The sequence below is a fragment of the Sabethes cyaneus genome, chromosome 2 (genome assembly GCF_943734655.1).
Source record: "Sabethes cyaneus chromosome 2, idSabCyanKW18_F2, whole genome shotgun sequence".
Taxonomy (NCBI): domain Eukaryota; kingdom Metazoa; phylum Arthropoda; class Insecta; order Diptera; family Culicidae; genus Sabethes; species Sabethes cyaneus.
The window spans coordinates 30,798,551-30,811,608 of record NC_071354.1 but is presented as its reverse complement, the minus strand read 5'-3'; the positions used below and the strand labels follow the sequence as shown (position 1 = coordinate 30,811,608).

General features: G+C 45.3%; 1 protein-coding gene across 1 annotated transcript in view; it reads left to right on the top strand.

The window, feature by feature from the left end:
• The window catches only part of LOC128734823 (Na(+)/H(+) exchange regulatory cofactor NHE-RF1), a 47,983-nt gene extending 36,537 nt beyond the window's left edge, over nt 1-11,446 (top strand). Inside the window, exon 2 of the mRNA XM_053829188.1 lies at nt 9,040-11,446. Coding sequence (XP_053685163.1) covers nt 9,209-10,090 — 882 coding nt within the window. The 5' untranslated portion in view covers nt 9,040-9,208 and the 3' untranslated portion in view covers nt 10,091-11,446. The remainder of the gene's footprint in view (nt 1-9,039) is intronic.
• Nucleotides 11,447-13,058: the final 1,612 nt, after the last annotated feature.

Sequence of the window (13,058 nt, the reverse complement as noted above, 5' to 3'; positions counted from 1 at the left end):
CCTTGATGGGGGATGTAAAGTACACGGTCCCTTGCCAGTCGTTGCCGTCCACGTCTCGTCATTCATTATGATCATGACATCGCATTTGGTCCATCTTTCCAGGTTTTCACCAGCGTTTTCAGGCGCTCCTTTTGGATGATTGCTCAAATCACCTGCTTAGAGACGGCCAGTGCCGGCTGACGCTGCCACATAAAAAAAAGTCTATTTTGCCCAGGTACTTCTCCACCGTTTGCTCTGACCTTCCGACACGAGGTCAATGTTCTGTTAGACGCTCTCACCTTTATGCAGAAGGGCGAGGATGTTGTAAATGCCAGTTCAGCTATATCCAGCGGACACGAAATGCCTTACGACGTCCAACTTGTTCGCTCCAAGATGACTGGCAGTACTGGCAAAGCATCGAGCGTAGTTGCTTGACAATTTTCGCCATAGCTGCTGCGAATTAACTAATAATGCTGTCATTTTTTTTCTGTATACGACAAGGTTACTACGATCGATGAGGTGAATTTACCACCAGATGACACCGCGAACGGTACTTATTATGCGGCTTTAAAGACCATGAACAGCTGATATGATTGGGACTCGAAAATCGCGGTAGATTCTGTAGACCATTGTAGACCAACCCTCCATTAAGCTGGTCTGATAGCTTCCCACGAATGTATTAACTAGCAGTGGCAGTTAATACTACGCAGACGAGTATGTGACGTTCGCACACAGCAAGGAACGTCCGAAAATAGTGCCGAGACAGCTCGAGAAATCCTGTTACTTACTTATTCAGCCGAGAGCCGCGGTGGCTCTTGCCGTATCACGAATTCCTCCCCATTGTACTCGGTACTGGGCTCCTAGTCGTAAATTCGTTGCGCGTCTCGACACACGCAAGTCGACTTCAACTTGGTCGAGCCATCTAGCACGTTGAGCCCCTCTATTCCTGGTGCCGGTGGGGCTCTTGAAGAGAAAGGATTTCACTACACAGTCGTCCGGCATCCTTGCGACGTGGCCGGCCCACCGTAGTCTCCCAACTTTCGCCAGGTGTACGAATCTCTCCAAGCAGTGCTCACTCTCCGCCACTCTCCGCTTTCCATTTGTACTCCGCTAAAAATAGTCCGCAACACCTTTCGTTCAAAAACGGCTAGTGCACGTGTCTTTCGTAAGCAAAGTTACTGTCTCAAGTCCGTAGAGGACTACCGGTCCTATTAGCGTTTAGTACATCGTCAGCTTTGTGCGGCGGCGTATGCTCCTAGATCGAAACGTCTTGCGGAGGGAAAAGTAGGCTCGATTGAATCTCCTTACTCGTATTATTGTTGGCGGTGACCAAAGATCCCAAATATACGAACTCATCAACCGCTTCCAGTTCATCGCCGTCAATAGTCACTGTCCGTGGGAGGCAAACGTTACTTTATCGGGAGCCTCTTCCTACCATATATTTGATTTTCGACGCATTAATTTGTAACTCTATCCTCCTAGCCTCCGTTTTTAGTCTGGCGTAGATTGCCTCAGCCGTCCCACAGTTTCTAGTAATGATGTTGAGGTCATCTGCAAAGGTTAGGAGTTGGCTACTCTTGCTGAACATCGTTCCTCGATGCTTTTGATCACCAAGACTCGGGAAGCCGCAAAGTTGATGTATCGCTGGCCGTTATCGTTCGTGTCGGTGTGCAGGCTATGGGGCCCGATCACTGGTTTATACATTGCTTCCCTGCCGACCTGGGCATTCATATCCCCATGACAATCTTGATGTCCTGTCGTGAGTCGTTGCACGTTTATGATGGTGTAGTTGAAGAAACGGCCTTCTATCCTCAACACACACATCCTCTGGTTGATCGCTTTCCAGTCCATTACGCGATCCTGCATTTTACCCAACACTACGAAGCCCGTTCCCAGCTTGTTGGTCGCTCCACCACTCTGGAAAAATTGGGTTTTGCCGTCACGGATCCTCCACACCTCCCCACCTTTGCGACAGATCTCCTGCAGTGCCACGACGCCAAACTTTCGGGGTTCTAACTGATCGAGTAGCACCCTGTCGCCATCAACGAAATTCAGCGATCTGCAGTTCCAGGTACCAAGTCTTCCATGTTATTCCATGTCCTTATTTCGTCGTCTTGGTCCATGCCGAATGTTCCGAGAAGATATTTCTGGACTCTTGTTAGTGTTTTTTTTGTTTAGGTAGGTAGCCGTACTAGGGCTTGCGCTGCCGAGTCTCGGGATGGGCTGCAATTTTACAGTGTCGAGACAACACTGTGCATCCTCCCCTGTTTCCACCGACCGTTCCCGACCTTAGTTTCCACCGGGGTTGGTTACCCGATCTCCGCTAAGGTGGCTCGTATTCCGGCTGGTACCACATGGAGGTAGGGGTAAGAGTTGCTAGATAAGAGGCTGAACGCACGTATCGTTGAGCTCTTCCAGCACACCTCCTACGGGGACAAAGCTTGCTGGAAGCTCTGTCCAAGCTGGATGTAAGTCTGGCTAACGTGGGATCCGTCAGTACCTTTTGTAGGGGGGTACAACAATCGATCATCGATATCACCTTCTGCAGCCCAACGTTGCTTGCCAACATGGGCTGGAGGGTGTCAGATGAGTACACGCATAGCGACCACCAAGCTATACGGTACACGATTGAACGACGAATGCTACGGCCACACGGGTTGAAGTCGACAGGGAGGAGTTGGAAAGTGAAGTCCTTCGACAAAGACCTGTTCGTTGAAGCACTCAGCGCAGAGAGCAATCGCTCGAACCTGAGTGCCCGTGAGCTGACGAACGTCCTAGTACGGGCATGTGATACCACTATGCCCAGGACGGGGCAGCCAACGAACGGTCGTCGCTCGGCATACTGGTGGAGTGATACCATTGCCCAGTTCCGCTCCAAGTGCCACAGAGCGAGAAGGCTAGCGCAGAGGGCCCGGACCGATGCAGATGCTGAGGCTCGGGGGGTCGAACTTAGAGCAGCCAGGTTGACGCTCAAGAAGGAGGTTAGGCGTAGCAAGAAATCCTGTTTTCAGGAGCTATGCTGCGATGCGGATTCAAACCCCTGGGGCGGTGCATACCAGGTGGTGATGAAAAAGATGAAGGGTACATCCGCGCCGCAGGAAACCTGCCCCCAAAAGCTGAAGTCATCGTAGAAGGGCTCTTTCTGCAACACGATCCAGTTTGATGGCCTCCGACCCCGTACGGTCAATCGAATGATGTCCTCATTCCGGCCACGAATGAGGAACTCATCGTAATTGCCAGGGGTTTAAAAACGAGGAAAGCGCCTGCTCCTGACGGAATTCCGAACGAGGCACTCAAAGTGGCGATCCAAGCATGTCCCGATATGTTTAGAGAGACGCTTCAGAATTGCCTAGAGGTATGCGAATTTCCAGACAAATGGAAAGTCCAAAGATTGGTACTGCTGCCAAAGCCGGGGAAACCGCCTGGTGATCCCTCGTCGTACAGGCCAATTTGCCTATTGGACACGCTAGGCAAATTGCTAGAGCGGCTAATCCTAAACAGGCTAACGCCTGTGCACAGTGGGGAATCGCTGGCCAGCAGCCAAAAAATGAAAGTTCATTTCGACTCTCCGTTGTATTTTTCCTGTGATTCTATACTATTGAAGTGTTCAAATCCAAAATTTTAGATCAATATGATAACATTTGAATTTTCTATGAGTCTTGAAAGTATGCTATCTCAGCATGTTTTAGCGTTTTTTTGAAAAATAACCCAATATTTCAAAACATGCTAGAGGTGTAATGGTAGCTCGGATTTCAACGGCGTCTAAGGAAAAGTTCTTCAAAGAATAGTGCTGAATAAATCCCATTAATTGAGTATGCAGTAATTTTATCATAGTATGCCACAATTTTAATTTTCATTAAAAAAGTGCCATATTTTCGCGTAAAACACGCTTAAAAGTTTTGAAGCCAATGTTCGCCACTATTGACACTACCGGTAAAAGTTAGCGTAAAATATGAGCTTTCAAATGGATATAGTCTCATTTAGCGCAGAGTAGCGCAGAGCACAAATCTTACGCTTGTAAGGCTAATATATCAGAATTCAACAATATAGACAAAATGCAAACACTCAAAGTAAACGGTGGATATCTTAATTCTGGGATATCTCCTTTATATTGTTGGATAGGCTGCTTCGAATGTATGGTCCATATTGCATATTGACCAGATTTTAGATGCTGGAGGAAATCTCGTGGATACAGCGATAGTAATGACGAAAATTCAGCTCGAAGATCTTATGCCAATCCTGGTATTAGTTCTAAAATCACGGGTATTGATATGAAATTAATCAAAAGATTGAGAAATTTTCTTATAGCAAGTTTTTGAACACATTATTTCAGAAAAATTCGAAACTTATTGTTTGTATACCAAAAACCTTTACGTCAGGGTGTAGTCCTCATACAATGCGTCCACTGCAATGCCAAGAATTTGAATTCGCGGTCATAAATGAATCTAGACAACTATATTGCTGATAGGACGAATGACAGAAGAAGCACAAAAATAAGTTTTTTTGTTTAATTATAGTCACTTCAACAATTCGTCATTCGTGACTTCTGCGGGGTTGGGAATTGAACCACGGTCGTCGGTGTGAGAGGCGTGAATGCTAGCCACTGCACCGGTATTGAACCTCACGAAAATAAGGTTATTGCCTTATAAGACAATATTTTACATGCAAAAATAAGTGTGAAAATACAAATCGTGATAGAATTATTCATCTTCTTATTTCTCCGAATAAAGCTTATAGCTTCTTCGAAACGGAAAAATGTAATTGGAAAAATCTTTCTGAGAACGCTTATTACTATTGAAGACGAAACGTGAAGCGAGTGATTCTGCAGAAGGAGAAGAAGAAGAAGAAGAAGAAAAAGAAGATGGAGATAAAGAAGATTAAGAAAACTAATAAGGGAAAAAGTTTTGATTTTTGATTAATATTAACTTATATGGATTTTGTGTCGATTATTAAAGCTCATACTTGCTTTGAATTGTTTTATATAATGTTTTATCCTATAAAAATCCATCTGGAATAGTTTTCCAAATGACCCTCATTTCTTATAAGTCATTATACTTAAAAAATACTTGAAAAATAGTTGAAAATTCTCCCTAACACAAAATATATACGTTCTAATGCAAAATAAACCTGAAATTCGGGCTCAGCACCCCAAAATTACTTAAGAACCACATATTATCCTTGATTTAAAGAGATTTTTTTGCTTGGCCAGCGTTTGTATGGAGTCGCCCCACTGTGCTGTGGTGGAAAGTGATGTCGTACTGGCAAGCACGCAGTTTGGCTTCCGTAAGGGGAAGTCCATTGTAGACGCCATAAAGTCAATGTTGGAGAGGGCCGAGAAGCCTATGAAACGGAAAAGGCAAGGCGACAGGTTTTGTGACATAGTCACAATAGATGTCAAAAACGCATTTAACAGCGCTAACTGGGGTGCAATCGCGTTAGCGCTGCATAGGATGAGGGTACCGGATCATCTATGTAGGTTGCTTAAAAGTTACTTCAAGAACCGGACGCTAGTGTACGACACGGCGGATGGGGCGAAGAAGTACAAAGTGACGGCGGATGTTCCACAGGGTTCGATTCTCGGCCTCACGCTCTGGAATGCCATGTACGATGGGCTGCTGAGGCTCGAACTGGGGTAGGGTCCTTACAGTGGTAGGCGAGTTTCTAGAGGAGGTAGAAATGCTGGCATCGGACGCCATAAGCATAATAGAGGGTTGGATGGCGGGCGTCAATCTACGATTGGCCCATCACAAGACGGAAGCGCTGATGACCAGCAACCGTAAGTCGGCCTTAGAGGCCAAAATAATCGTTGGAGGACAGGTGATTGTCTCCAAGCGATGTGTGAAGTACCTGGGTGTTATGGCAGACAACAGGCTGAACTTCACCAGCCATGTGGATTATGCTTGTGGTAAAGCGTCGACGGCGGTTACTGCGCTGTCCAAGATCATGCCGAACGGCTACGGTCCTAGCAGCAGTAAGAGACGCCTGATGGCCAGCGTTGCCATGTCGGTGCTACGGTACGGTGCACCAGCATGGGCCCCGGCTTTGGAGAGTAAGCGCAATCAGGCATGTCTGAACAAGGTGTTCAGGCTGTTGGCATTGTGCGTTGCGTGCGGCTACCGTACCATATCGTTGGATGCGATTGGGGTTATTGCAGCCATGATTCCCATATGCAGGAACGTTAGGGGCGCTAGGGACAGAGTTAGGCTGGACTCTATTAGGCGTTGGCAGGCGGAATGGGATCGCACCGATCACGATAGGTGGACCCATAGGCTGATCCAGAACATATTGTCCTGGATCGGTAGAGGACATGGTGAGGTAAACTTTTTCCTTACCCAGTTTCTGTCGGGACATGGATGCTTTAAGAAGTATCATACGCGTGGGCGGGTAGGCTCACCCTTTTGCCCCGTTTGCACGGTAGCCGAGGAAACGGTGGAGCATGTGATGTTTCACTGCCCGCGTTTCACGACCACTCGGCGGGTGATGCTTGCGGTCGCTGGGGAAGACACCAACGCCGACAATGTCGTGCAGAGAATGTGCGCTGAGTAGCGCGCATGGGGTGCCGTCGATAGGGCGGCAACGGTGGTGATAACGGAGTTGCAACGGCTAGAACGTTTGCAACGACAGGGCCTGACATAGCTCGGCTAGGGTCAGTAATGGGCTGATTGGGCGGCCCAGGCCCTAGGTGAAGGGTAGTGGCGGTATGAAATGGCAAGGGTGTTGTGTGGACCCACACACGCAACGGACAAGTCGGAGTGCTTCGGCACGTCCTCCCTCCTGAAGTAAAACCTAACGGTAGTTCCGGGAGGGGTTCAGGAACGGGCAGCAGGAGAGTTTTTAGTAGGTAGGCGCATGTTGGCACCATGTGAATCCTATTCGGCACCGCGAAGGTGCTGTCTATGAAGATTTTCTCCCTGCATAAACAATACAAAAAAAAAGCACACCTCCTGCAGCGCTACGACGTCGAACTTGCGGCTCTTCAATACGTCGGAGAGCACTCATGTACTCCCTTGGAAGTTGAGAGATCGGCAGTTCCACGTCCCGAGTTTCCAATCCATAGTCCTTTCTCGTCGCGTGGGTCTATTTCGATTGTTTCAGTAAGAATTTCCTTGTTCTTCGTCCCGTGTTATCTCCAGTGTATAAACGTGGTGATTGTCTTGACGTTAGGAATTACCGTGGGATTACCAGCATTTCCACCACTTCTCCTACAAACCAAGAATTCTTATATCTCATCTGACTAGCATGGTTTCTTTCTAGGTGAATCTTCTTAGACTTCATTACTACTTGCTCGACGGCTTAGGAAGGCAGCGCGCGAGTTGCTGTACGGCTTTGAAATCGACTTGTCACTGGTATGGGCTATCACCTCATTCACCCTTGACCACCATACGATAGCAGCATTGGTTAGCTAATTGAGGACTAATTGAGGTTTCGGTTCCCAAGTTTTTTCCAAATAGTGAACTGCAAGCCCAGCTGCTGGAAGTTACTTTCTAAACAGCATAGTCTAGGTGAGCAGTCTAGTTCAGTTTTTGATCCAGGATAATGACTAGATACTTAACTTCATTGGTGGAGCTTAGTCTGACACTATGCAGTATAGGAGGAGTAATGGTATGTTCGCTTTTGGTAAAAAGTTGGCTAGGATACCGGCCGAACCGGGAGCCTTCATTGTTATGGTCCTTGGACAACTCTTTTTGGAGTCACGCAGCCTCAGGCAGAGTCTGTATGGTCTCGCAAAAAAAATTCCTGGATTCTCGATTTGCTTTTGGCGTTGCGAAGCTCTGTGTTGTTTTCGGTCAGGGGTCAAGGTTGTACGCCTCTCAATTGAGCGTGATCTTAGTCCTGTTGAATAAATGTCTATCTTCCTGACAAAGATACTGAGCATTTCAAGTCCGTGGCAATTAGCGGACAGTTCGCGGTAAAAGTATCAATGATTCTACCACAGACTTAGTCTGTGATTCTATTTTGTTCGCACTTGAACAACTCGGTGGCCTGGCGGACGGCGACCAGTGGCGTTTACGCTTTGTTGATTGGCCTGCTTCCCAAAACATAAGAGGGCTTCTGTGGCTGCAGATGACAGAAGGCCGAAACACAACCGGTACTTTTCGATGGATTCTGCACGTGATGTGCGATTTGTGGTTGATGCAAAGCTCTCCTACGGAAAACCTTCCGGAAACGTTGCCGCGTGCTCTGTTCGGGAGGTCGCGGTTGCTGGTCGAAAGAACCAAGGGCCAGCTTCCAGGTCTCTTCCTGTCTGTATCCCTCACTGAGATACAGAAGTAGTTTGAACTACATGTCAAAACTTCAAGTATCTACTCTTAGCGATAAGCAGATTCTTCTCACCTTAATCAAAACAGCTAGAAAAATCAAAAGAACTATTATTTTTTGAATGACCCACTGGAAAATTTTGGGATTCTTACATTTTCTTAATGTTCAGTAGAAATATGAATGCAGTTGGTATTAAAAGTCGTTCTAATGCTGTTTTATCGTTTCTAATGACAAAAATGTAGACAAGAAACACACATAGATGAAGATGTCCAGCATCCTACTTAGATTATTAATTTTGCTTTGAATGTTTGTTTTAATTTTCCACTGGAATGACCCCTCAGAGATGAAGTCAATTAAACCGTGGCTTTATTTATTAACTTATAACATGAACTTTAATGATTAACATTGACTTTCGTTAGCATCCACCATCTCGATCGCTTTCATGAGGCTCTTTTGGTTTGTTTTCAAAAACCCCATTTTTAGAATCGTGAATGAAGCTACCATAAAACCAAATCAAATCGTTAACCCAAAATCCAATTGAATGCCAATGAGATATATTTGAAATGATTCAAATAAAATCAAAAGCTTTTCAAAAGCCACCGACAGCTAAGACTTGAATAAAAATAAAGGAAAATTTATGAGGCCTGCAACACAAAGGATCAAAGTAGGCTCACTAACACACTACAGCATATTTTCCAGTCCAACAATGTTGATAAACTTAACCCTCTCATATTGTAAGCGCATAAACTACTCTTTCTCTCACACAGTACCTTTCTCTCTCTCTGTCTCACTCAATTCCAGATCCGCAGCGCACTCTCGCAGCAGAACTGGCTCAGCAACACCCGGGCTGGAAGCAACCCAGCGGTAGTATCGACTAGCAGCGATTGCTGATAAGACGTGTTGTAGTTTGCAAGTGTTCGAAGCCGCGCGCGTCACGCTCCCGAGCGCAGCAAAAAGGAAATAAAGAAAAATGTCCCACAAGACCAGTTCGGCCTCTAATGGCAGCGGCGGCAGCGGCACCAAATACGAAGCCCGTCTCTGTCATGTCATTAAACGACCCGACTTCGACGGGTATGGATTCAATCTGCATGCGGAGAAGGGCCGTCCCGGGCAGTACATCGGCAAGGTGGACGATGGGTCTCCGGCGGAGGCTGCGGGTCTGCGTCAAGGTGACCGCATCATCGAGGTCAACGGAACGAACATCACCAACGAGACACACAAGAAGGTGGTAGAATTGATTAAGGGAATTCCAAATGAGACTAGACTGTTGGTGATCGATCCACGGGCGGATGCGAACGAGCTGAAGGCTGCGGCCGCGGCTGCCAGAAGCAAAAACGGCGGAGTGGATGTGAATGATAACAGCAAACAAATGGAGAAAATGGCTAACCGAAAAGATAGCTTGAACGAAAAACCGACCGCGGATTCCAATCAGAATAAACATGACGTCAACGGCAGCAGCGGTGCCAATGAAGATGCCAATAACAAGAAAAACGCCAGCGCAAATAACAACGTCGACACGAGTGCTAATAAAATGATGATGACAAACGGCGATACTAAGAAACAGTCGGTGGAAAAGATTATCGAGGACACAAAAGCCTTGTCGATGGCGACGACGAAGGCAGCAGCAGCAGCGGAAACGAACGGCAAATCGATGGCGAGCACCAACGGAAGTAATGGAAGCAGCGACGGAAGTGCCGTCGCCAATTCCACCGTCACCAAGGATGGCCCCAAGCTGAACCTCAATATGACCGCCGCCGAGCTACGTGCCCAGCTGGCAGCCAGGAAGAAGTACGACCCAAAGAACGACGTGTGTGACTTGCGCAAAAAGTACGAAATTATTCAGAAAATGTGATATGTTGCTTACTTTGGTATGATGAGCGCGTGCTCACAACCCTCACAGACAGACTCAAAGGATACGACTTCACCTTGTTTGATTAGTGACTTAATAATTAGACTTCCTTCCTTACTTCCCCCAGCGAACGAAGGAGGAGGATTCAGTATTCAAATAATCACCTCCGCTATACTGAAACGCGCGTGTAGAAACGTGCTGTGATAGAAACAGCACCAGCAAACAGTTGTACAGAAAAATTAGAAAATAAAAATCTGCACACCAATTCTTTTAAGCATTCCTGCTTTCACGGAAGCTGTGATCAAGCAGCAGGACGGCTGTTAGAGCCGGCCGACCGACGCCACGGTAAAACAGAAACAAAGAGCATTCTATTTTTTTAATCGCCTCTAACTTTCACCATCGCCATTCAAGATAAAGTAAGAGATTAGGGAAATTGCCGTCAAAATAAAGCAAAAGTCATGCTGTCATGCATATTCGTATATCCTATCATATCTCGAAAATTATATCTACATAACACTACGTGACGGGTGTGGATTCCGACGAGTCGAGTGGATCGAAACAACAAAGTTCTTTAAGCTCCTTCAGTTAAAATAAAAGCATTCCAGAGCCGCGCATCGCAACGCAACGCAACCACCCTACCTACCTACCAACCAACTGATAAGAAGCAATGCGGCTAAGATAAAAGGTGGAAAAAGTTAGAAAAAAAAAACTTAAGTGCGGGTGAAACAAAGTGCCTTCTACCTACGTACGTGCAACACAAGGGTGAAAACACGGTTTTCGGTGTCGTAAAATACGCCGGCAGCAAATTAATTGGGTCGTCGTGATCAGAACGGCGGGCCGGCGGCGCTTTAAAACAAGGAAGATTTCCCTTATTGGGCGCAAACTTTTGCGCCGCCCGGTTTGTTTGTGGTGTGGCGTAGAATTGCTTGCAGCACATGCACACATGATGATGCTTTTTAACGCTCGACATCATCGACTTATTGCGCACCACCCGGCGTTCGCACCCGCGCGATGGCTTTTTCCAATTAGGGAAGTGTTGATAATTATTATTGTGTGTTTGTCCCCCCTTCGGCGAGAAACAATATAACAAAACTGTGCAAAACAATTTGCACCGAATAAACGGAATGCAAATGACAGTGAGATGTGAAGCGAAACCATGCGGAAGAGAGGAGACTACAATGTGCCAAAATTTTTGCGAAAACTCTTATCACATTCGAGGGAGGTTTGTTGTTTTAAATGGAGAGAAAATTAAGAAGAGAAAAAAATGAAAGGGTGAAATTATACTGAAAGTTACGTAAAATTAATGAAACACTGATATGTATTACACATGATTAATAAAATATTATATTTATAGTGTACACGAAACTTTTGGTAAGATTTGATTGAACGAAAGTCCGTAACCCATTGATATTTCTATGTAAAATTAAAGGTGGTGACTATCAACTTATGGGAACAGCTGCAACTTTATTTACTTGTTTGGAAAACCCGTTGTCACATTCTGTGCCTGCAATAAATAGCGAAATGTCAAACGTCGTCAAGTTGAGCCATCAAAGGGCTAGTAAACTGATTCGAACTGCGTTGACATGGCTTGTGTGAGTTGCAGCAATTAGAGGAAACGTCTAATTCGAGGTTTTGCAACCTTTTCACGGTCCCAGCATTCTAAAAGTTGTTTGTTTCCACGCTATGATAACCTTCGACAGGCGATATCATGTGGTTTCGAGGATATTCCGGAACTAATTTCCATGCAAGCATATCCAGAAATTCGAAGAACAGTTGGGCATCGTCCACAAAGACATGAATTTTCCAAAATTTAATACTTCATTTTCACATAAAGTGAATAAAATAGGTCCCAAAAGTAAACTCTGAGGTACTCCTGAGGATATGAAGGTAGTTCAAATAAGCACCGTTATTAAAAATGGCCTGAATTCCATTTGTTAAATAGGGTCTTACGTTTTCTGTGGCACGGTTTCGAAAAATCAAGGAGAAGTACATCCTATGTCGTCCAACACCTCTAGCATTGCGGACCTTTTGTGCTGTGATTCGGACGAAACCCAGATTGAATTAAGCTAAGAACTAAATTCAGTTAAATTTAAATTTTTTGGAAAATTTTTAATTAAAGTTTGGTTTATTCAGTTCGAAACAAATGGCATAAAAAATCTTTCAGACCAACCTCATGTTTTGTTGTCTTGAGTTTAATGTTGAGATCAAGCATTAATTAATTTTTCATAACAATAGTCTTCCCAGTTGGTCTCGAGGTATCTTGCTGGCCTAATAAGCCGATCGTCGTATGTTCTAATCTCGACTGGGAGAGGCTGTTAGAGTCAATAGGATCGTAGCAACTGGCCCTGCAATTGTCCTGTACTCTAACCGCTGGCTGCGAAGTCTGTCGTATAAAAACTGAAGGTCAAGTTTCGACGACGGAATGGAATTGCCTCAATGAGCCTCTTTTATCAAATTTTCCGCTCTTTTCACTTGACGTCTTGCCATGCCCTGGAAATACTATCAACATCTTTGCTTCAATACTTTCTTCTACTGTTCCCCTTCGTCTATTGGAAAGATTACCGTTTTCCATAATTCTTTAGTGAAAAGATTAGTGTAAATCCGATTTATAGTTTTTTTAGCCGTGGCTTATAAACAAAATTATTTTGTTGTGAAGGGTTTTCCAATACTTCATATTCACTAGGGTTAGGATTTAATGGCGTTACCGTATTGTTCTGTACACTAACAGAAGGCTGCGGCAGTCCGTTGAACAAAAAATCAAAATTTGAAACTCCTCAAACCAGTCTTAAGGTCTTCTGGGTTCATCTCTAACATCAAGAACGTTTGCTACCGGTTAACCTACGAATGCCCATGGAAGATAGCAATAGCTGATGTCCAAGTTTCAAACGAGACATCGGGTTACTGAACAACAAAGCCACCGATAATGACCAGTAAGAGCTTCATAAACATGGTCGAGAAATGCTAATAACGG